The sequence below is a fragment of the Diplotaxodon limnothrissa genome, linkage group LG6, assembly GCF_057381915.1.
Source record: "Diplotaxodon limnothrissa isolate DT_005_m linkage group LG6, D_limnothrissa_male_GT1.1, whole genome shotgun sequence".
Lineage (NCBI taxonomy): Eukaryota > Metazoa > Chordata > Actinopteri > Cichliformes > Cichlidae > Diplotaxodon > Diplotaxodon limnothrissa.
In genome coordinates this window covers 26,123,158-26,147,616 of record NC_140601.1, presented here as the reverse complement: position 1 = coordinate 26,147,616, position 24,459 = coordinate 26,123,158, and the positions used below count along the sequence as shown (strand labels likewise).

General features: G+C 39.3%; 1 protein-coding gene across 5 annotated transcripts; it reads right to left on the bottom strand.

The window, feature by feature from the left end:
• Positions 1 to 622: 622 nt before the first annotated feature.
• On the bottom strand, positions 623 to 12,686 carry fip1l1b (FIP1 like 1b (S. cerevisiae)). 5 transcript variants are annotated; one of them, XM_085356016.1, is made up of 16 exons: positions 12,440 to 12,686; positions 12,019 to 12,073; positions 10,097 to 10,163; positions 9,876 to 9,988; positions 9,110 to 9,174; positions 8,881 to 8,991; positions 7,742 to 7,872; positions 6,961 to 7,079; positions 6,488 to 6,541; positions 5,037 to 5,136; positions 4,153 to 4,309; positions 3,966 to 4,047; positions 3,337 to 3,392; positions 2,998 to 3,187; positions 2,539 to 2,685; positions 623 to 1,200 (listed from the first exon to the last, which is right to left on the bottom strand). In XM_085356016.1, exons 1-16 carry the CDS (start codon positions 12,516 to 12,518, stop codon positions 1,056 to 1,058), a joined length of 1,671 nt encoding a protein of 556 aa, XP_085212142.1. In that variant the 5' UTR covers positions 12,519 to 12,686; the 3' UTR covers positions 623 to 1,055. The 5 variants fall into 5 exon arrangements, with proteins under 5 accessions (XP_085212142.1, XP_085212144.1, XP_085212143.1 ...); XM_085356018.1 differs by having other exon boundaries at positions 623 to 1,197; XM_085356017.1 differs by having other exon boundaries at positions 3,337 to 3,389.
• Between the last annotated feature and the right edge of the window lie 11,773 nt (positions 12,687 to 24,459).

The window sequence follows — 24,459 nt, the reverse complement described above, 5'->3', positions numbered from 1 at the left end:
TCTACACGAACTCAATGATTGAAGTCAAAGAGGGTCCACTGTGATTTTTATTTTGTCATGTACTTTTTCAATGGTTGATCCTCACATTAAAGTTTCCTTTTTTTAAATAAAGTTTGTGTGCATAGGGTACACATCAACTTCAAAATGCTCAGCTTAAGACATTTTTTTCTCCTTATAGCTTCTTTATGAGCAGAGAAAAACCAACCCACCTGACCTCCGTCTTTTATGATGCAGTCCGTCAGAAGAAAGATGTCTAAAGGCCCAAGTCTGGATTCAGGTGATGGATGAACTGAGGGACTACTCCAAAGTTCATCGTTACATAAATAAGCATTATTTTTAGACTGAATCACGCAAAGTTTTTTATATTAAAAAAAAAGTCCAGGAATAAAAATATAGAAAAGTGTGTATGAAGTCCTCTTTAATTAATCTGAAAAGAACCATACATATTTTCTACTTCATAAATTTGTGAGCTAAAGATGCATAATGGGGAGACTATAAAATTAAAAATGACAAACATTATTAGGCTCTGGAGAAATGAAAACAGTAGACAAGTATTTATTCCAAGAAAGTCACAAAAAGACATCTTATCAAAAAGTGTTTAATTGAACTTAACTGACAGCTTTCTAAGGAAGTCTTCATTGGGGACAAGAACAAATGGACAACATACAAACAACAGAAGAAGAGCAAATTCTGCTGATCATAGCGACTATACAGTGAAATCTTTGAGCCTGATTTACAGCAGTGCTCTGAAAGAAGGGGCAGAGAGAAAAATGAGGTGGTTAAAGACCAAATGATGTTTTGCCTGATCAGATGGAAAAGATGGGTTAGGAGAATGACCATTCCTCCTTCACCTCCTCCTTTGCTCCATTTATTCTGAAGTGATGGTGAGGGTGAATGACAGCAGGGTGGAGGAGAATGGAGACTGATGGAGAGGAGAGTGACAGGTCCATCTGTCACTCAGCCACTTTCTGGTTTTCTTGGTCTCTCGTTCATTTTCTCCCTTTCTGGTCAGCATGGAGACAAATGAAGGGATGAAAGATGGGAAGTGGTCATCGCTACTCCATGGCTTCCTGATTCTCTTGGTCTGCGCTGATCTCCTCGCTGGCCTCTTTGCCCTCCTTGCTCCTCTTGCTCTTCTTGTGTTTGTGCCGTCTGTGGCTGTCCCCCTCCTCACTGTCGTGCCTCCTCCTGCTACTGCTGCTAATGAAAGGTGAAGAGAACAGGAGAGAGAAAAAATGATCGGAAGAGAAGGGCAGGTGTAAGGAGATGGGAAGGAAGAGGAGGTGAAAAAGAGACACGGACAAAAAAAGGTTGAGATCAATACAGATGAAAGGTGAGAAGAAGAGAAATAGAGAAGAGAGGGCAAAGACAACGGAGAATGAAGAGAGGAACCGTGGGTTAGACAGGGCGGAGAGGTGGAAAGAAAATAAAGTATTAAAAACCTTCATATTTTCAGGGTTTGTCAGTTGAGCAATTTTGTTCCTCTGATATTTCGATCCTCATATCACACATATGACATTTTTAATGACGTCAGCAAATTGTCTGAAAATTCTTGGGGGGGATTGTTGTTGCTGTAAACTGTGACTTCAGTTTACAGCTGACTTTTTAATTGTTTAAAAACACTGAATCTCAACGTTTTAGAAGGACAGATCTCGATAAAACTAACACTTCGTGAGCTGCTACTGCTTTTAGTTTAAACTCTACTTTCATATGGAACAACTGAAAATTCGTAAAAGCTAAAATATTTCTGTTTAACTCACATGTTTACATTTCATTTCACAGCATAAGCTTAGCTCTAGAACACCAACGCTACGTGATTAAAAGTCCAATCATCTTGGAACCCTGTGTGTGTTGTCTACGCAATAACAGCCAATATTTTAGGGCTTCTGGTTTAGTTCAAGTTCAAAGTTCTTTATTTGTCACATGCATAGTTATACAAGTATAACACACAGTGAAATGTAGCCTGACACGCTCCTCGACATGTGCAAAAATTTGGGGGGGGGGTGTAGAGGAAGAACATTATATATATACAGACATATAGTGTATATACACTGGGTGAATGTGCAGTAGTAGCAGCAAGCAGGTGAATTCTGTACATTAATATGAATAGACATCTGACTTGTTGGTGTGTATCAGGACTAATACTTCCTGTTCCTCCCAGTGATCAGTGTTTAAGGATACAGATATTATTCATTAGTTCTAAAAATAAAAAATTGCAATAGAGTTTATTTAATGCAATCCCTTTTTTGCCTGCTCATATATGATTGCCCTGAACAGGAAACCACAGAACCTCCAGAATCAAAATTTGTTGTCTGCAGAAATGCATGAATATTTACATAAAGTATCCATTTATAGTATTCACAGGAGTTAAACTAAGCCCAATAAATAAAACAGAGAGCAACTTTCATCAGCGTTAACTATGTGACAGGCTTTCACTTTTAAAAGACCAGAAAACTAACCAAATAAATAAAATGTTCCAGTTTGGCAAATAAACTAGTTACACAACAGGGGTGAAAGAAAAACTCTGGGTTCATTTACCTGCGTGAGGATTTGTGGCGCCCCTCTTCTTTCTCTCTGTGCCGCCTCTCTCTGTGTCTTTCCTCTTTCTCCCGGCTTGCACGGTCACGGTGGCGTTCTGCGTAACCACGCTCTTGATAATCACGGTACCGATACCGCTCCTCGTCGCTGTAGAAGACGAAAAGGAAAGAAGAATTTACTTCATTTACATATAAAACAACTCAGTCTCTGTTTAAAGCAGCGTCTTAACATCGATTGTTCACTTTTCTTTTATTACTCTTAATTTGCTCGCGGTAACATTTGTGATGAGTTTGACAACCGCGTGACGACTATATGTATGATCACTGATACACCAATACCCACGAACAGCTGAAAAGAAACTGCTCAAATTATTTGTTTATCCCTTTCTGTGGCTTTACAGATGCCATTCAAATCCCCCAGCAGCCCATTCACTACTCTGTTTTTGTCCTGCTGGTGTACCTGGTGTAGCTCATAGCTGAAGGGCTGTGCTCCCTCTCTCGTTCCCGCTCATGTGTCCTCTCTCTGGGTCTTTCTCTGTCCTTGTCTCTTTTGTCATCTCGGCGGGAATAATAGTCCCAAGGTTTGGAGTTATCTATCATCGGAGGCCACGGAGGAGGCACACCTCCAACCATGGGGGGAGGGTAAGCACCTGAAAACAAATAAGAGGGAAAGCTGGAGTTCATTTAAATAAAAATATGTAACGACAAATGGTGATGGTGCAAATGTATGCATCAACATGCATTTTCGTAACGTTTGCCACATCTGTCACTGACAGCACCAGATTACATTGGTCTGTACCTTGAGGAAACGGATACGGAGGAACAGAGCGTCCATCATAACCTCCTGGATGGCTGCTTCGAAAACACACAGAAACGAAACATTACTTCAGTGTGTATGTGTGTGCGCGTGTTGTCCTTTTCACTGACGCAACGATTACTGTTCATATAGTCATATAGCATCCAATGGCATTGTTATGTTTCATTATATAGTCATCATACCTTTTCTCAAGTTTTAGAACTGAATGAAAACACATTAAAAAACATGAGGCTGTGTTTCCTTAGACATTAACCCAAGGTTGCACAGCTTGAATAACTATGTGTGTGTGTTTAAACTTTGCACCAAAAAAAGAAAAAAAAGAAAGAAAAAGGCCAAAACAAACCTTTTATATAATACCTATACAGTGTCACTGAATTGCAGGTCAGTGCCCCAGTGCACGTTTGGGGTAGTACAAAGAAGTAAATGGACTTAAAGTGTGTGCACAGGTGTAAAATGCAGCTGAAAACACTTGTGAATACATGTCTATATTTATGTTATGTCAAGTTGTTTTCAAGCTATACATTATGATGTTGCACTAGCTTTAAAAACATCCATATTTAAAGTGCTAGAGTTGAACTGCAACTGTGTGTATGTGTGTACAGACGCATTACCTGTCCATAGTGGGGATGATAGAAGGAGGAGGCCCACTAGTTGGTGGAGGAAAACTAGGAGGAGGGACAGTAATGGGCAACCCTACAAAGAAACAGAAGGAGTGAAGAGAGTAAACATGCTGAAAATATTGCATAACAATAATAATGATAATAATGATAATAACGATAAACAGTAAACTGAACTTACTGGGTGGGGGGATGAGTGGAGGTGCAGTACTGACGTTTGGTGGCGGAGGGAGAAATGGCGGTGGGGGAATGTTTGGAGGAAGTGGTCCGGGAGGGAAGAATGTGGGAATCTTAGCAGGAGCAGGTTCAGCCTCTGATGTCGAGTGCTCAGAGATCACCTGCACAACAACAGAGAGGTGAGGAGGAACACAGAGAGAGCAAACATCACACAGTTTTAATGTCTGTCGACATACTAAAAACAGCTGACTGATGCTATCAGAAGTTGAGTTTGCCATACTGTGTAACCACAAAGCCTTCTAAAATCCTGAGGCGTAACCCAGTGTACACCTCACTAGAAACATGTCAGGTGGACAAAGTGCCGAACTACTGTCAGTACTGTCGATTCCTCCCCTTTGCATTTCCAGTTACTTTTTCCCTGCTGTTTTTGAGTTCATCAGTGAGAGAATAACAATCACTGCTCAGTATAAGGAATACGATTCATAGAAGGACTCACAAATGTCAGCAAATTCCTAGAGGGAGATTGCTGAAACCATCCTAATGGATGTGAGGGAACATACAAAGAAGAAAAAATGTTTGCCTCTAAAAATGAAAAACAAAACCCACAACAAAGAGTGGGAATCCATGAAGGAAAAAAAGTCCAAGCATTTTATTTGTTTCTATCGGCTGGGTGTGCATATAAAACACTGGGGCGCGACCACAAGATAATTAACACACCAGCACGAGCATAAATGCCAACAACAATGCTGGCCACTTATGTAGGTTACATCATAAGCTACAAAAAGACTCCCCACAGAAATCTAAATCAGGCCTTATGTTCACTGTGAAAGACGCATAAACAAACTATAACTGGAGGTTTTTCTTGCGAGTTTCTATTTTTGCTTGTACCTGAATATTGTTGCCCTCTAGATTATGTCGGCGACGACCCTCAACTCTGCTGATAGTTGCCAACTGTCCACCAATCACATCGATTGTGCCGCTCGATTTCCTAAAAAAAAAAAAAAAAAAAAAAAAAGGACAATTTTTTAAAAATTTACATTATGGTACCGAGCAGGATCCAAAGAAAATGGGCTCCAGCTACTTTCAAATGTACTACAGTCAAAAATAATGAGCAAATAAATTACAAGCCAAATTCACCAAAAAGTGTCAGTTTCTGTCTGGTAATTTAGTAAACCAGGGGTACGTATGGTTATTTATGCTGTTTTACCAGCATACATAACGACAGTACTCATTAACTATGGCAAAAACAACAACACTGAGATAAAGGCTACTTACCATGAATACTCACACTTTCTTCTTAAATTTAGAGATAAACACTATTAATTTAATTTTTACGTTAAATTATAAGTAAATTTGAATTTGCCAAGAAGTGATGTAGGACTTTTAGAGCATTACAACACAACAAAATTTGGCACAATTATTGTTTTATTTCGATTATCTTGTTTTGATAAATCAGCAGAAGCCATCACTCTAACTGAAATTAAAATTCAATTAGCTGCAGAGCCACCATGACACCATCATATCTGCAACAATCAGCCAAAGTTTAGATCTAAAACAATTTGTAACTTTCTTTTTACGCTTGGTTAAATCAGCCTTTTGGGTCTCAGATAAAAACTATAACACCATTAAAGAACACACTTAAGAAAATAGCGGTTTAAAAAGAGAAGCCATCTTTAAATGGATTTTCCACCTATTTGTGTTGAAAGTATTTGTCATTTTTATTAGCTTTAACCTCCTAAGACCCGAACTCTTCCATGCATGCATTTTCAATTTCTCTTTGCTATTTGGGCTGATTGGGACCCGATGAATGTAAAACAAAGAATTACCTGATTTTTGTTTATGACAAAAATGAGATCCACAAATGAGGACACTTGTTTTAAATTTTGATAGAACAGTGGCAAGATAATGTCCCCGTAAGTGGATATCAGGCCCTTGTAGAGCACAATTTAGTATTTTTGTCTAGACAACCCAAAATGTGATGTCCACATACACCAGGTCCTAGGAGGTTTAGTTTAATTTTATATTTTAAAGTTAGTTTCTGATACTGTTACAATACAACTAAAATAAATATCATTATTAATGAAACTAATAACTTTTTGAATATGATATGAGAACCTCACATAGTTAACTGGCCTGCTGTTAGCATTTCTTCTCTTTTGCTTAAGCTGTAAAGCTGCAAAGACACATGCAAGTCAACTACACAAACAGAAAGAAACAAGAATGAAAATCAAGCTGTCTTTGAGGCTTCAAAAGCACCCAGAGAAGCCCATTCCTTAAACATCTATGCATTTCCCATCAGGCCCCCTTAACCTCGGAGGGACAAGGCCATGCCCACTTACGTATAATAAGACATGTCCTGAGGAGGCGGGCCAGTCCACTGAGGGGGAGAGATCCTACCATTTTGAGACAAAGGACAGGGGTAATGAGAGTAACACACATAATAAAAACCATGGGAAGGCGCCTCATTTTAACCACAGGCACACTGGTGATTATTCTGGAAGTGGCCCAGTGTGTTTGTGTCTCCTTATGACCCAAGATGGTGCCTGCGAATGTTGGATTTAAAAACTGTTAACACAATAAACTGATGAAATTTTAACTTTCTTGTACCAAAACCATCAACAATTTACTCCTCGTCCTTCCGTTAAAGATGGCCAGTTAACTGTATGTGGTTGTTTTAAGCATCTTCATCCAACCCTCCCTAGCCCCATAACTGGATTATGTATTTCACTGTGCGCTTAACCTCTACTGAAAAACTGTAAGTGTGTTTCTCTACCAAATATTAAACATGTGAATGTAGAGGCAGGAGTCTTACCTGGTGACCTGACTGACAGCAGACTTATACAAGCTGACAGGAGATGTGAAGTCTGGCTTTGAGGTGTGAACTGGCAAACTGGGTATGTCTTTTTCATTACCAGTTCTGCCCTGCTGAACCTGGAAAAGAGCCACACAAAAAAATTCATGCATCTTCTGAAGGAGAACAAGGGTGCTGATTTTAAAGTAGATACGGTCAAGCAATGGTCATGCAGCAGTACACGAAATTCTAAATTTGTCATTGTGGTTTTGAAGTCACTGTGTAGCTGCATGTTTTTGGAAACACATTGGCTATATTTTTTACAATTAAAATTCAGATGCTGGTAGATTTCCAGGAAAATACCTAGATACAAAAATAACATGACATAAATGTCTTTATTCTTTCCCCTGTAGGTCAACTGACATCAAAGCATGTCACTGACTCTGGTTGCTACCACATTGCTAATCGCTTCCTGTGTGAACACCCTGTAGAACCTGCCTCCTAAAAATGCAAGCCTTTACTCATTTAGCCACATTACCACATGCTCTGTGTTGGTGGTTAACTGAAGACAAAAGCTAAAACGTGTAGTGAGGTCAGACAGCTTTACCCTTTAAGTTACGTAGCCCTGTGACCTGTATGGAACAGCTATGAAACATTTAGCCGTTAGATCTGCTAACGTTTAGGCATTTACACGTTGTATAAAGTCAAATAAAATGCTCAAAAAGAAACTGAGGGTTGGTGGAAGCAGGAGCTGAAGTACAAAAACAAAGACAGAGCCAGCAGTGGTGCAGTGATATCTTACAGTGATCTTGCTTGTCACTGAGCCAACTGTAGAGACCTCCAGGCCCATACGCAGCCTCTTCTGTTTTTCACAGTAAGCCTTCCATGTGTCTTCATTGAAGCCATAGTTGAAGTAGTCTGACAGATCGGCTCCTACATAGAAAAAAAACAAAAAAAACAAAAAACATGCACATTTTATGAAATTCTGTAAAAAAAATCAGATGTGCTCTGATTTTCTTTTTCTTTTCTTTTTTTTTTTTACTGAGGAGCAAATATGGATTTACAGATTTAGCTAAGACTGGATCCACGATGTCAACCTTGCAATTTTCAAAAAGGAAGGAATAGCAACCAGTTTAAAAAATTAATACCATATTTCTGTTGACTAACAATTATGGACTATGGAATGGAATTAGAGACACATGGTCATATTTGTGTACTAAACAGCAAACATCGTGCAACTTGCACACTGTAGTGTCTAAAATATTAAGAAAATCTCTACTACATTCTTGATGCAAAAGATAAAAGGAGCAGTGACTTCTGCTTGTCACAGACCGTGACATTAAGCAGATACAAAATGTAGACAATGGTCTGCAGAGCTGTGCATAGGACTAATGCACAACCACGCTAGTCATTTTAGGCTCTGATTAGAGGGTGTTAATGACCACAAAGCAAGAGTGCCTCCACCATGTAGCGTTTTGTTAAGGCTGGCAATACTTGGAAGACCAACCATGAGTCGTACAGCTACAGAAAGTGGAAAGATGATGGCTCCATAGACAAACACCACAGCAGGCTACTGTTTACAATCTTTTCATAGATTCACCTACAGAAATCTTGCAAGTTTTAATTCTTCTACCTAGATCTCGTAGACTCAATGTTTTCTTTCGGTCAGTTTAGCTGGAGCTGTTCTACTATAGAAGATTTTTTTGGGAAGGGGGAACACTAGAGTAAAAAAAAATAATAATAATAAATTGTGTGTTTGATTTCTAACACAATAAAAAGCATTTAAAAAGAGAGAGATCGGTAGTAAAAATGAAATCTGTAAGACATTTATTTTTTCTCCATATGATATAAAATGCTTATTTACTCACCTTTGGAGGCAGCCTCTGGCTTTTAAATATTTTGTCTATAAAAGCAAAGACACAGACACAAGCACACACGCACCTGGTTTCCTCCATGGTTTCTCTTCAAAAGACTCCATGTCCACCTCTAGCACTGGAACACCGTTAATGTTTCCAGGTGCATCGAGATCCACTCCCTTCAGCTTTGCGGAAACTGAAAATAAACAATACAACAAGTTACAAGATGACATTACAGTAATGAAACAGGCAAACTGTCTTTATTGTATGTTTTTATTCAGGGAAAAAGAGATTAAGCCAGTAGAGAACGACACCTTGTCCATAAGGTCTGGAGCCTGTTGATTTGATGTTGAGGTTGACAGGTGGGGCTCCATAAGTTCTGGGAGGAAAGCAACAGTATTAAGACTCTGAATGAAACATCCCAACATAAACTTCAAATTACAATTACCATATTCACATTACCCTTTCAGTTTTTCAGCAAATTCATTTATTTAGCTGTTGATAGCTCACTTGAACTTATGTGTTCACTGAAGCATCCTGTTTTATAAGTGGATCAAAAAGTCCATTAACTCCGTCATGTCAAAGCATTAAGAAGCTTGTAGTACAAACAGCTAGTGTTGACTCACTCATTAGGATTCCATATCAAGTCATTATGACATTTGAGATTCTTCCTGGCAGATCCTCTCAGGAGGAGCTTACAGATCTCTTCACAAATGTTCAATTGGGATCTCTGTTTATTTCAGAGACTCAAGGACAGTCAGAATTTTCCTGAAGCGACTCCACGTTCGTAGTTTCCTTACATTTACTGTGGCACTGATAGTCTAATCTAAAGTTGCTGCGTTGTGAGGTTTGCTGCGAGGTTCTTTTTGAAATATTTATTTGTTAAATTCTAAATAGTTTTCCTGCTCCTGAGAAGCACCCCACAGAGCACGATGCTGACACCACCACGCTACATCACAAGGAAGGTACAAGCAAGGTGATGAGCCATCTCCGAATCAGAAACCTCACCCAGCAGCTTTTATATAAACCAGCCACAAACTGTAAAAATATGTACAACAACACAATTTGCCTCAAACGTACGTGTACTGTGGCGCTCCGGTTTTTATGTCTCCAATCGTGACACGGACATCATCGTCGTCATCATCGCTGTCGCTGTCGCTCTCCACATCCTCGCCTGCAGCCTCACCTGTGGCCTGAAAATCCAGAAGTAAAAACAACACAAGAAACATTCATTGAGTTGGAAATAAGTTTGTAATAAAAACAAACAAAAATTATTGAAACTGTGCATGTAAGCTACACACCTCAGAGGCAACTCCATTTCCTGTAGCGTGCGCAGCAGCATCATCTGTTGAAGCATCAGCAGGGGCACTGAAAAAAACATTAGACACAACAGACCAAATATAAAATTTATTCTCAGTCCAAAGTTTCTGGGTCCAAAATCTCACAAAGTTTTTCACCTGGGTGGAGATCTGGTGACTGTGAAGGCCACAACACCTGATTTACATCATTTTCATACTCTTTAAACTATTCAGTCATCAGAGTACTGACATCCTAACAGAGGCCATTCTAATAAGGAAGAAATTTTTAATCAAAGGATAACTTATTATCACTATACTATACACTATATTTACTTGCAGTGACCCTTATCTTAAAGAAAACAAGTATTAGAAAAACAAAACATGCCACCAAAATGTCACTTAAAACAAAGCTGCCACAGCATGACCTCACTGTAGAGTTCAAGGTGTTACATTTTGTCCTATTATCTATCTGTATGTAAAAAAGAAAAAAAAAATAGGAGAAAATTGTTTCAAAAGACTATTCGTTTGTTTTTAAGTCTCCCTTAGTAGCTTTTAATTAAACTAGATATGTACACATACTCATGTGATCTGCTGCCTTTTTTGTTTTGGTTTTTTTTAATATGTTTAACCACTTTTGTTATTCAAATTTAAGCACATAATGTAACTGTAAGATGTCTGTATGTTAGGTGGAGCCCAAGTGATGATATAGCAGTAAGCCAAAATTATTTTTGGCCTGTCACAGATATGTTCGATAAATCTGTCTAAGGCTGGGTATAATTTAATAATGGTGTCATTATAAAGCATTCACTATGAGCCAGAGGTACCTTTACTAAACAAGATTAGATTAAATTACACTAATTTTATTCTTCGTGCTGCTGCTGTAACAGAGTTTCCCCCTGTAGGATCAATGAATCTATGACAGCAGCAATAGTGCCATCAGCATCTGCAGCACATGTAGCAGAGTATAAATGAAGAGATGATGTGTAGCTTTAACGACTGACAAACAACATCCTCATAATTTTCTCTTTTCAATAATATTCTAACATACTAGATGTAAAGCAATCTAATCAGCCAATCACATAGCAGTAAATGCATCTAGCATGTGATTTTAGTTTGGGAGCATGACATGGCTGATTTCAGAAATCCACTGGGATTTTCCCATACAACCATTTCTAGGGTTTACAGAGAATGGACTTGGGAAAATAAAGAAAGAAAAACTATCCAGTTCTCTCAATGCCAAAGGTCAAAGGTAAATGGTCAGGTTGATTCAAGCTGAGGACAGCAGCAGTAGATCATATAACCAAATAACCAACCAAAGAATTGGTTTCTGCTGCAACATTCAGATGGTAGGCACGAATATCATGACAGCATTGACAAATCCTGCCTTGTAGCTGCCACTTAGCATTGTTAGTGATGTAATGGAGTGGGAGATATTTTTAGTTTGGCTCCCATAACACCAACTGAGCATTATTTAAACAGCCTACCTATATCTCATCAGATTCTCATGGATGTACAGCGATTCATCAGTAACAACTGTGTGATGTCATGAAGTCAACATGGACCAAAATCTCAGATGAAATCATCCATCACTTTGCTGAATCTACGCCACAAAGAATTAAAGCAGTTCTGACAGCAAAAGGCGGTCCAACCCAGTTACTTGCAAGGTGCAGCTAATAAAGTGACCTCTGAGTGTCTATTAATAGTGCCTTTTGTCCCTCCCCAGGGATACAGCATCAGCTGAAATCCACCTCAATAAATCTAAAAATTATTAAAAATTTAAATACTCCTAGAGTTCGTGAGAAGTGATAGCTGTACTGAACTATATTACCTTTGCTAGTTACTTTGCCAACGCTCGTTGACCCTGAAATGTGTTACACACAGAGGGTTTTTGTTTTAAATCCAGGCTAAGATTGAATTATAGTTACCTGACAGCAGCGTTCAGCTTGGCTTCCTCATCCTCGTCTTTGCTCTCCGACTCATCTGGAATAGAAATTAAAAGCAACTGAGTTCATTTATCGTTATCTAATATATATTTAACTAAAGTTTTGTTTTAAAACTAACAAGGTGAGCTGCAGAAAATACATACGCCACTTCATAGTCCAGTTAAAAGTTATAACAAGCCAGAGTAACACTCAAATGATTTGACTCGAGCGGTGCAGCCACAACAGGCCGACCAAAAACCCGCTGCTAGCTTAGCTTCCAGGCTAACGCTCGTGATTAACGGGATAGCGCACAGTGATATCTGTTGGTTAGCAGTTAATTAGGAACATAGCGAGAGAGATCGTGTTCCACGTCTCTGTCGGTTCGAAGGAACCGTTTCTGCGGACGTCAGGTGGTTGTTTTTACCTCCATACAGCCATTCCTCCTCCTCGTCTCCGGCGCTGGCATCAGTGGTGGCTGTTTTGTCCGCTTCCTCCACAGACATGTTCAACTTACACGGAGAGCTAAACCAGCAGCGGCTTCAACAGCTACAAGCTTCAATAAAGCTCACAGGTCCAAAAATAACAGTACAACTTCTCCCTTTATCGGGGAAACGTGGTTATGTACATAAATTATGTCTTCATAGGTTCATTTCCAACCTTTGCGAGTCGGAGTGAACCCGGAAGAGATTGGTGGCACCCCGCTAATGTCAAGAGTGATAGGAGAAAACACAGCGCCCCCAGCGGGCAGAATAAAGGCTCCTTTTTTTATGTCGCTTTTTTTTTAAATACGTGAACAGTGAAAGAAAATCTAAAATTCAGTAACAGGAATGATGGCGGTTTAACTTTCAGGAGAATTAAATAAAACGTTATTTTGTGCTGTGACAATTAGTTCGATTATTTTTCAAAGTAACCACCAAATGTATGACCAAAAGTGCTTCTTCAATCTCTTTTCCAGCTCTGCTTTTCTTTTAGGAGAAAGTGAAACTTTGCTATGATAAACTTTATTACTCAGTACAACCTGAAGGGCATTTAAAGCTCTTCTGCAGATGTTGGCTGCCTTTTTATTCTGTTCTCCGAGGTTTGGGTTCTGGGGAGGCCAATCCATGACTGATCATGATCCTTCTGTGTTTTTGAATCCAGGTATACTGTTACTGCGTTGGCACTGTACTTGGGAGCATCGTTATTATGAGAAATGAAGCCGATGCCAGTCAGACAGACAGAGCCTCCATCATGTTTTATAGTTGGCCCTAGAGACTCACTGCTGTACGCTCTCTCCTGACCTCCTCTGTACATAGTGAGAATTCCAATCAAAATTTTCAAATTTGGATTCATCACTCCAAAAGATCTGTTGCCACTAATTTTCAGTCCAGTTCTCATGTAATCTGGCATACCCCAGCCTTTTGTCCCTGTTTCTCTTCCCTTCCTTCACTAAGAAAGGCTTCTTGCTATCCGCCCTTCCACTGAGAACATTTCTGAAGAGGCCAGATGCAACTCTTAGCTCCTGGGTCTGTTCTTTGTGAGATTTTCTTCTAGTTCTTAAGGACATGGCGTTCGGATACTGTTCATCTGCTGTAGAGAGTTTTTTAGGCCTGCCACTTATTCCACTTATTATTTTTTTACTGTTTTATTCCAGTTTCCTCAAATGGTTTTAATGGATACCCTGCACATATCCTGAGTTATGTCAAGTTTTTCGCTCCGCAGTCTAGACTCTCGTGGTGGTGAAGATAAGATGGAGGCTTGGATGAGTGGTTTGCATGAGGCGGAATTGGGGAGGAGGTGGGTTGCATGAAGGAGTCTGCAAGGAAGAATGAAAGATGCCCAGTGCGATGTAAAGTACATAGAGTGGAGGCTGATTGGTAGAAAGATGACTGGACTAAAGCAATGATGTCAGCATTGAGTTTTACAGCGTGGGAAAATGGAAGTGATGTAAAGAATAGACTGACAGCCAACCACGTAGGAAAGCAGACAGATGAGTCAATACTAATCTTCCTTATTGAACTTACATACTTGCGCTTCATAAATGGGAACAAATTTTGTGGTTTTTGACAGGCTTCAAGTTACCAAAGTGCCAAAGCATACGGCTTATTATCTGATCTTAGCTTCTCTGTGAAGATTTCGTTATGTGTTGACAACACATTTACCTGATAAAGGTCAGACACAAAGACTGGACTGAATATTGGTGAAAAAGCAGCCAATGTCCACAGAAACCCCCCCGGAAAGCGCAGTGGTGAACAAAAATATTGAACAACACCACTTTAAAGAATAAGAAGAAAGTCTGGCACCTTGGAAGCAAACATTTACAAAACTTGGGTTGGCATAAGACTTGTGCAATGTGCTTTACATTTTTCATCTTATTAAAGAAAGTATAAGTGTTGTTATTGATTGAAACCCTGGTAGCAAATTTTCTCATATTCCTATCTCCACAAGCATTGGGGAAAATGAAGCCCCTCGGGGCCTCACCACATGCGAAGCATAGCAGAGCAGGATAAGCACATGTCCAGATGATTTAAAAAAAACACTGTGTACTCCATTTAGCTGAGCGAGTTTCAAGCTCCTTGTCCTGCACGAAGGCTCAGTGTCACGTCTTACCATGGTGCTTTCATCGTTCATTAAATTAGCTCCCCCCTGCACTTATGCTGTAAATGATCAAAGTGCCTGATCTGTTTAAGAAAGTTGTGTCTGAGTCTGAAGGCAGTACAGCCAATGGCCTGGGGCACACACTGTACCTCATGTAAAAGGCCATGTAGACGCTTCAGCCTCCCATTTGTTTGCATTACCGCCTGGTAAATTGACATAAATAAATCTACTTTTGTTTTTAGTATATCATGGGATGCCACACTTAATATAGTGTAATGTGTTTTCAGCTGAACTATTCAGTCCTTCGAAATGTTTTGATGTTTCTCATAATCTGTTGGCTTCTGTCTATCCATGGAAAAATGTGTAGCCAGAGGTAAAGGTGGTACTGGCTTCCACTGAAATATGTTTAGACCTTTATTATTTTGAAGATTTGAATATATAAGCCAACTAATGTATTACACAGTTTTATTATAAATAAAGTTATACACTTCTAAGGATACCTTTTACCTACAAAAAGCCAGGTAAGCACCCCTGAATATATTTTACAAAAGTGCATGGACATGTAGATATTCTTTGTGAAGATGAGCACTCTTCCATTTGTAGAACAGCCTCCACTCTTTTGGAAATGTTTCTGCAAGACTGTAGAATCTCACTGCAGGAGTTTGCTTCCATTCAGACATTCAGCAAGGCTGAATGTTCAGCTTATACTACTTGGATATGCTGCAAAAATGAATAAAGATAGCAGCTATACCAAAGTATTTCAAAGACTATTCTGGACAGTAAGTTGTTCATGCATTTCCCTGCATCTAGCTGGCTTTGATAGAAGTGAAACTTCACTGGACAAGGTAATCATAAAAAACTAAAACACAAAGAGGTTGTGAGGGCAAAATTGCAGCTTTTCCAAGGACAATGCTAGTTTTACAGCTAAGCCATCTCTGGAACAGCAGTAGAAGCAACTAAGTACATTTCCTTATGCAGACTACTTCAATAAAGCACAATTTTAACGTTATTATTTCTTAGTTTTGGACTATTTTATCTGTATTCTTTATTTTTTGGTTTATAGCAAGTAAGTTGTTACTAATGCAAATTATAAGCAATAAATAAATGATGTTAAACAATGTTATGTGTAAGCCAGAGGTTCTAAAAACACAAGAGCTATTCACCAAAGCCAATGTACTATATTGTAATTTTAAGAAAAGTAAACCAGATTCACAACAAAATTTATTGAGGTATTTCTCTGGTCGCTATCCACTTCTCCACCAGGTTTCATGAAGTTCAGCTGGGTGGTTTTTGTGTAATCTTGCCGACAAACAAATGTCACTAGAAACATACCTCCACATCAGCTCCTTCCTTAGAAAAGGAATAAAGACTTAAACTTTGCCTCTCTCAAAGAGCTTTTATAAGTTTATAACCTCAAGAAGCAGCTGCAGACTCATCAGCAGCAAAATGACTTCTCATGATTGCTGTTGTGGTTGTTTGCACAAGAAGTTGCCTGCTAATGCAAAGAAAACTCTTAATGCATTTATGGCCTCTGACCAGTTAAGTGGAGCCACTTTAGCTTTGTCAGTAAAGGACAAGGAAATCTGTGGATTCTCTCACTCTCCCTCAGTTTTTACAGTGGAAATTACACAGAGGCGTGGCCTGAGTTCTGACACTCACTGGTTTATCTGAGGCTGAAATGAAATTAATTTTTATGTAGTGCGTGCTCTCTCTCACAGGGAGAGTGAAAAATGGGATGGTAACACTATAGTTGTGATTATATTGATTTTTTTCCCCCCACACCGTATGTGAGAACCACACAGGGGTTCATATCACGGGAATCTACTGTATCACATCATATGTGTGGGCTTTTGTGTGGCTCCCACAAGTTTACGGTGTATTCACACACACACCACACAAACACACACACACACACGTACAGGGACTAATGGTCTCAAACTTAAACTGATCATGGAAATTGCATTTATTTCATTCACTCTCTCTCCCTCTCACGCGTCTCTCTTCCAGTCTGTTACTCCTCTGTGTTTTCTGATCACATTCCCTCCCTTTGTTTCCTTTATACCCCCACCTACTTTTCACGCTCTTTTCTCCCTTTTCTCTTTTCCCTTCCATTTACTCAAGAGCTATTTCAAGTCAAATTTACTTAACTGAGATGACCGTAATTAGATAAAGTCTTGCAAAGCATCTTTTGAGACGAAAAGACAACAAAGCAGCTTTTAAACTAGAAAAGCACATCTTCCCCGAGGTTCAGTGCCAGGGTCCTGTTTCTTGAGAGAAAGGATACAGATCTAACAGTCTGCTCCTCTGCCATTCCCACCTGTCCATCTGTTCATTAACTTTAGCTTAGTGGTTTTTGTGTAATCTTGCTGATAGACAGTGTTAATCACATACCACCAACTTAATTCTCACCTTGCCACTCTCAAGGTAAACCCTGCTTCAGCATTTACAGGTGCCATCAAAGACCTGGGCCTTTTTTTCTTACAGACTTACAAACTTATTCTGGTAACCGGGCATGGATCTCTGTGTTTTTCTGCTTAAGTAGCTGCCCCTGTGACCCGATAAACTTACAAACTGGACTTTATTATGCAGCCAGAGGAGGAGGAGTCAGCACTTAGACACTTTGCATTTCAGCTTCTACCTACAGTCTGTGCATACAGCAACCATGCACAGAGATCTGCAGAATATAATGAAAATTAAAGACAAAAAAATTTTTTTGCAAACAGAGCAGGAACGTGATTTAAAATAAAATGTGGTTGAACTCTCGGATGCAATGGCAAAGGTCAAAACCACAGTGGAAGGAGATAAAAGCGGTTTGGAGGGAGTTCAGTTTGCTGTGTTGTTGCCTGTTTTTCCTGCGGGCAGTGATCTGCTTTGACACACTGTGCAGCTTCTCTTCGCCTGTTTTTTTCTCTGCCTTCTCTCTCCTCTCTCTCTGTCTTGTTCCTGTCTGCTTTTCATCCTCTTGCACCTTGTTTATCTTTATTTCCCTTTCTCCCCTTCACCCTATGTGCCACCCTGTCTCTCTCTGAGTTTCCTCCCTCCCTGCATCCATACCTCTCTCCTTACGGTGGATTAGAGAGGCTTACAGCCTAGTCGATCCTAATCGGGTTTATCCAAGCAGAGGGCGATCGTTGGGCTATCAGTAATTACACACGCTGATATTAGCTTCCCCTGATATGCACCCTGGCACATTTTCAATCCACATCATCTCTTTGGATCAAACAAATGGTTATATCAACAGTATGATGCAATGCCAGCTTAACATGGCATTTTCTCCTTCTTTGTTTTGCAATACAAAGATCCATCTGTTCTTTAATTATGGACATTTCATTCAAGCCAAGGCCTTGCAAAATAAAAGATCTGAGATTGTTTTAAACGGTTTTAAAGCCATTGCGGGGGGGAGGGGGGGCGGTATGAGAAGGGGAAAAAAACGCTTGGACACTGCTAGCACACAAATGCAAAGCAGGAGATGAAGCATACACTGTTCCAAAATAGAGTAATGTCAAACTATCTTACTGTATATTTTACAGTTTTGTACTGTCTTTCTAGAATATCATGAAATTTACATAAGTAGACTGTGATTTTACATGTCAAAGGTAAAATTACATAACATCACTGTACATATAGTAAAACACAATTTACTTGTTTTTTAAATATATTTTTTTGTACATATGCATATTTAGATTGTAAAAATACATTCAGAAATGTATCATAATTTCACAAATATTTGTCTGTTATGTGAGGGAATGATCTGTTAAATCCAAATGTAATACTATGGAAAAATATATAAAATGATCGAAAATTAATGAGAATAATCAATAATTAAAGAAGTATTTGAATTATAATTGTGCTGAAAATTTCATGTCATCTAGGTCTGATTCAATAATTCATAGGTAACAAGTGAAAATATAATTAATAGGAATAAAAACTAAAAAAAAAAAAAAAACATTGCACGGCCACGCTGTGCTAATTATATATTTTAAAAAATAAATGTAGAGGTAGGAATTGCAATTAATATAAATCTCAAAGTATTCACAACATTCCTGAACAGAAATAGGCCTCTGCACCTGGGTGAGGGTGTGGCCATGAAAACAATGTGACATGCCATTGGATGTTGGGACACATAATAACATGACGCTAAGCATCGGCCAATGAATGTGAACTAACAACCACAAGGTCGCGGGTATGGCAGCACTGTAGGAAAAAATCCTAATATAAAAGTATTTTACTGTGCATTTTACAGTTTTGTTCTTCTAGAATATCATTAAAGTTACGTAAATAGACTGTGATTTCACATTTCAAATGTAAATTAACATTAAATCACTGTAATGTAATAAAACAGAATTTTCATGATTATTAAATGTATCTGTCTGTACATATGCATATTTAGATTGTTAAAATACATTGACAAATGTATCATGATTGAAAGATTGAACTGTTGAATTCAAATTTGATGCTATGGAAAAGTATATAACGTGATTCCTATAAGCTTGTGTTACATCACATAAGTATTATTATCATTGCTATTTAGGGCGATCGTGGCTCAAGAGTTGGCAATTCGCCTTGTGATCAGAAGGTTGCCAGTTCGAGCCCCGGCTCGGACACTCTCGGTATTGTGTCCGTGGTCAAGACTCTTCACCTACTGGTGATGGCCAGAGGGGCCAATGGTGCGATATGGCATGCAATCCATTATTATTTAACTGTATATTTCTGTACATTTCCGTATTATGAGTCATATTGCCACATTCATTGACCTTGTTTATAGGTAATTTCATTGTTTGATCACGTTAAAATGTTCCTAATTTAATGTCTAAAAGCACTTGGAAAAGGCAGAATCCCATGTAAAATTAGTGCAACAAACTCTATTTTCATTACTGGAAATGACTGTATTTTCATGAGAAAGTTATTTTCTGTTATTTTACGGTAGTATTTTGGCGCCCCAGCTGCCGGAATATTACCGTTTTTTTAAGATGTTTTTTGTAACAGTGTAGCTGAATATGTTTCCAAACCAACTTCATTCTAAGCCAAAGACGAGAAAATATGGTGAAGCATATCTGCCCTTTGGTTTCACCTGCACAAGTGCCAAGGTAGGTCTCCCCTGACGCAGGGAAATTGTTTTTCCCTGCGTCAGGAGCACGCGCTGGGCTCTTGGTTTTTAGTTCACAAACACTTGTTGTAATGACTAACTACTCCTGACATTTTGGAGATGTTAGGTCTTTATACAGTAAAGTTACAGTGGGATACAAATAACATCAGGCTGTTCCTGCCACGATTTGTTCCCCCAGTTCAAATCACAGACTAACAGTATCCTACAGTTGTTTATGTTTTTGAACCCATTTTGCACAGAGAGGCAAGACTAAGAAGTCTATGCTGCAGTTCTAGTGATTGTTCCAGTATTTATTTGGAAGATATTTGGCACTAATTGTTGTTTAGAATGTTGTCATTATCTATCTTTGAGACAGAGTACGGTTGTCCACCAGTGCACTGTGCACTGATGGAATGATACAGAACTTTGCTACTCAAACTTAGCAGTCAAAGTGCTTTTTACTACAAGCCACATTCATTAGTGCTTTCTAACAAACAGAGCATAAAGTTGCACTGCAATGGATGGATTGTGGGCACTTTGGAGTTCACTATCTTGTCCAAGGCCAAGGAGGAACCAGGGATCAAACCACCAATTTTCTGATTGGTAGATGCCTACCTCTATCTCCTGAACCACAGCACCACAATGCATACAGCAAGATTGCTTTGATTTTAGTCACTATATAATGAACAAATGCACAGACTAAAAATTCAAACATTAATTAAAGACACGATGTATGTGCAGAAAACTGGGAGTGACTGACTTCGTATATAGTCCAGACCAATACACAACCTCTCCTATTTTTCCACACACACAACAGATATGGCTATGATATCAATTGCATTCAAGGATTTAAGGGTTGTACTGCCGTACAGAGATGCTCTCTGACAGCTGCACACACCAAGGACAAGTGGTTCTTCACATTACCCCAGCAGCATGTTTTCTGTCTCAGTGAGTACAAAAAGGTCCACGAATGTTTCAGTGCACATTTCTTTATGCAGCCACAACTACAAGGGCACCCACTGAGCATGCTTCCTCCAAGCTGTCTCCATGTGAACTAGAAAGCAGTAAAACAAAAACAAGTGAGTATAATCCTGGTCTTGTGCTACTCTCTGCATGGAGAACTCGTGTGTAATTTTAGTGCAGTGGCTGTGCAGACAAATATATGGTGACCATAAAATTCAGGGTACACAAACATCCTCGTGAACAACCTCTGAAGACAAAACTTATTTAGATGGACAAAGTTTAACAAAGGCTTAATTCACCACCAAAATACTTTTTTAAAAACATGATGCTACCTATTCATAGTTATAGTGTTTACTCAATGTCATAACCAAGGAAAATCATCTAAACTGTAAAATACATCAGTGTATCCAATCAGTTATATGAAAATAAATCTAAGACAGTGTTTTCTTCTTAAAAGTGTTTTTTAAATACTCTTAAATGTGTCTTTTTGATTATTTTTTTACTTAGCTTTTTGTCTGATCTGTTCAGTGGTCATAATTGATATACAAAACACCACAATTGAACCATGGATGGACACTTAACAACCACACAGAGGGGGTAAAAACAAAATGGACACAGATATCAGGTTTATAATGCCCAGTCAGCAGACAGAGAAGAGTGTTGGATTGCATTGGAAAAAAAGATTATACTGAGCTTTTAGTCCATCATCAGAAGGAGAAATGATGAGGTATTCTTTGGGCTTAAATGTGTGTGTGTGTGTGTGTGTGTGTGTGTTTGTGTGTGTGTGTGTGTGTGTGTGTGTGTGTGCCCGTTTGCCTGTTTGTGCCAACAGGCAAAGGTGTACATAGACACCTGCCTGAGGGCGTGAAGATAGCTCCATTTGTAGGTGATTGAGTTTGGGCGAAGGTGTGTGTTTGTGTATGTGTGTGTGTGCACCATGTTTGCATATATTTGTGGGGACCAAAAATTGGAAGTTTACTATATTTGTGGGGACCAGCAGCCCTTATGGGGACAAAATGCCCATCCCCATGAGTTTGAAGGCATTTTTGAGACTCAAAATGTGGTTTTAGTGTCAGGGTTACAATTAGTGGGAAAGCATTATGTCAATGAAGGTCCTCACTAAGATAGCTGAACGTGTGTGTGTGTGTGTGTGTGTGTGTGTGTGTGTGTGTGTGTGTGTGTGTGTGTGTGTGTGTGTGTGTGTGTGTGTGTTCACTAAAAAGAAGAGAGAGAGAGCGAGAGAGAGGCAGGGGGAAAGGTGAAAGAGAAAGAAGGAGGAGAGAGAAGAATGTATCACGTAATCTAATCTAAGTGGCTATTTTTCTTGTATAAAACCTGGGCTGCCCTCAATGAGACCGCTGTCCTCGTCTGTCTAAAAGCAGTGAGTGAGTCATGCTGTAGGGCTATACACACTCACAACACACACACACATACACGCCAAGTCACAGTGAGTCAGCCCAGATCTGCTATAGATGCTCACCTCAATAATGAATAATGAAATAGGGAAAGGCATATAAACTGCTCAAATAACATGTGAACACAGTGGATAGTAGACATATGGATGATCCTGATGGACGCACACACAGGCACACAGTGACATCTTCACAGAGCACATGAGCAGCTGGACTATGGGCAGGTGAACAGGTGGATTGTACACCAGCACCTTGAGGTTTGTGTTTGTCCACAGGTGGAGAACATTCAACCGAAGGTCGTCACTGCAAGCTGGATGGAGTCGTCTCGAAAACAAAGGTTTTGTCAGCATTTCAGGGGATTTCAGTTTCCAGTTTCTAGTCAATGAATCAAAAGTTCCGGCCAACAGTTGGATAGCTTAGCTTCTAACAGAGCCTAGAATTAGCAGGACTATAGATAAACAAATGCATCCATTTCCGACTGCTGCTGGTCTACTGCCCATTCCCATTCTCCCACTCCATCCCCACTCCCCACAGGCTGCAGGTCTCAGACTGATCATTCATCGTCCCAGATTTGAACTACCCCCTAACCCCATCTGACACAACAAATGTATGACTGCTGCTGGTCTTCTGCTCTGGCCCTTCTTCATACATGTCAGGAAAGGCTGCACAACCAAATGGATTTGCCCTGCAGTGATTTTTCTGCCTTAATAATATTCAACTGATACCACCATCACTAGTCGCATTTTCCAGAAACATATAACACAAACAGATAAATCATTTCTTTAAAAAGTCTATAAAAAGCAATGTTATGCCTCTGTTCCAGTTTGTTAAGCCTCATCCCGCCATCATGTGCTATAAAAGGCACAAACAGCTGCAGGGAGATGCAGTGAGGTTAGAGATAATCATGTGTATAAGAATTTAACACAAACAATCCCAGTGTCTTCTCAAATATTACTCTTGAGCACCAGGAAACACGCACACGTACAGAAAAAAACATAATATTCAATAATTTCCCTTGTGGGATCAATAAAGTATCTATCTATTGATTTAAGAGGCACGTGAAACCAACACATAACCACACACACTTAAACACGCAGAGCTAGCCGAAAGGCATAAAACAAATTAAACACCTATTTATGGTCTCTCAGCCACCAGGAGGCCCTAAAAACAAATTAGAAGGGCAAATTTCTTTTCAGCATTCCCTGCTAAATGTTTTGTGATACCATTGAATAAAATGAGCCTCATTTAGCCTTTTAGGCTTTGTTCTTGCAAAAAACTCACATTTATTTATGATGAGCGTAGATACATTTAATGTCCAGATGTGAGGAGCAAGATTTCCAGGACTTTCACTGTTTTAGATGATGCTTTTGGGGTTTAGGGGGTTTGTGTTTACACGTTGTTTTTTAAAATGAAACCCAAAATGAAGACCACACGATTCCAGGAAAAGCTCAAATTTCATCCCCCCCCCCCCCAAAAAAGCGCACACAGAACAAACTGTTCAGGTGGAAGCAATAAAACCCAATAATTGTGCTTGAAAGTGTGAAAGTGGGGGGAAAGACAAAGATAGGCAGCAAAACTACAAAAGGCACACAGAGAAAGTAAGAGAGGAAGCGACTAGAAGCGAGGCTTAACGGGGAGTAAGAACAGGAGCAGAAACTGCGCCAAAATCCAAAAACCACGACCATGACTTGAACATCTGTCAATAAGACTTCTTCTGCACAAGAAAGGCACATTTTAAGGTGCATCGTGCAAATCTCAGATTATAACAAAACGAAGTGAATGCACTTGATGATGTCTACAAACTTAAAGAGATTTTCTAAGAATAAGGTCACATTTTATAAATCTGTGTTAGAATAGTCAGGAGACCACACGAGCCTTCAAGCAATTCATGCTTGCTGTAATCATTCCTGCTGTTCTCGAGCATTAAAAGATCAGTTATTTCTAATGATGTTGGTGGTAAACAGTGTGTATAATTACAGCGCCCATTAACTCAGACCTGTGTCTGTGTTCCTACTGGCATCTAAAGATCTAATGTGGAAAAGTGACCATGTCAACCTCCGTCATATTCTGGTTAAAAACGTTTGCCTGACCTTGCACATTGCCAAATTAAGATTGTTTATTGGCTCTTTCTGGGCTATAGAGTTGATTAAATCTGGGAAAAGTGAAACCGCCATAATGCTGATTAGAGTTGGGAAATGTGACACTATGAAGTGCATCACAAACTGAAAGAGCTCCTGCGGGGAAACTCCTGCCAAGCGAGAGCTGTCATCACAACAGGACACGCTGGCCCAGTCGAAGTGTGAGGACAGGCTGCCGCCATAATAATACTTTATTACAATGTCTGTAATATAAAAAAGAATCACGTTATTTAACAGAACAGTTGATCCTCTGTATCCCTGCACCACC

Bases quoted from the DNA above. Each gene is read 5' to 3' on its own strand.
- fip1l1b (XM_085356016.1), bottom strand. From the start codon at position 12,518: ATGTCTGTGGAGGAAGCGGACAAAACAGCCACCACTGATGCCAGCGCC. The intron at 9,989-10,096 runs GTGTGTAGCTTA...CTGGATTTTCAG, and splicing joins GAAATGGAGTTGCCTCTGAG to GCCACAGGTGAGGCTGCAGG. The intron at 7,873-8,880 runs GTGCGTGTGTGC...TTTTCTATGTAG, and splicing joins GAAACCATGGAGGAAACCAG to GAGCCGATCTGTCAGACTAC.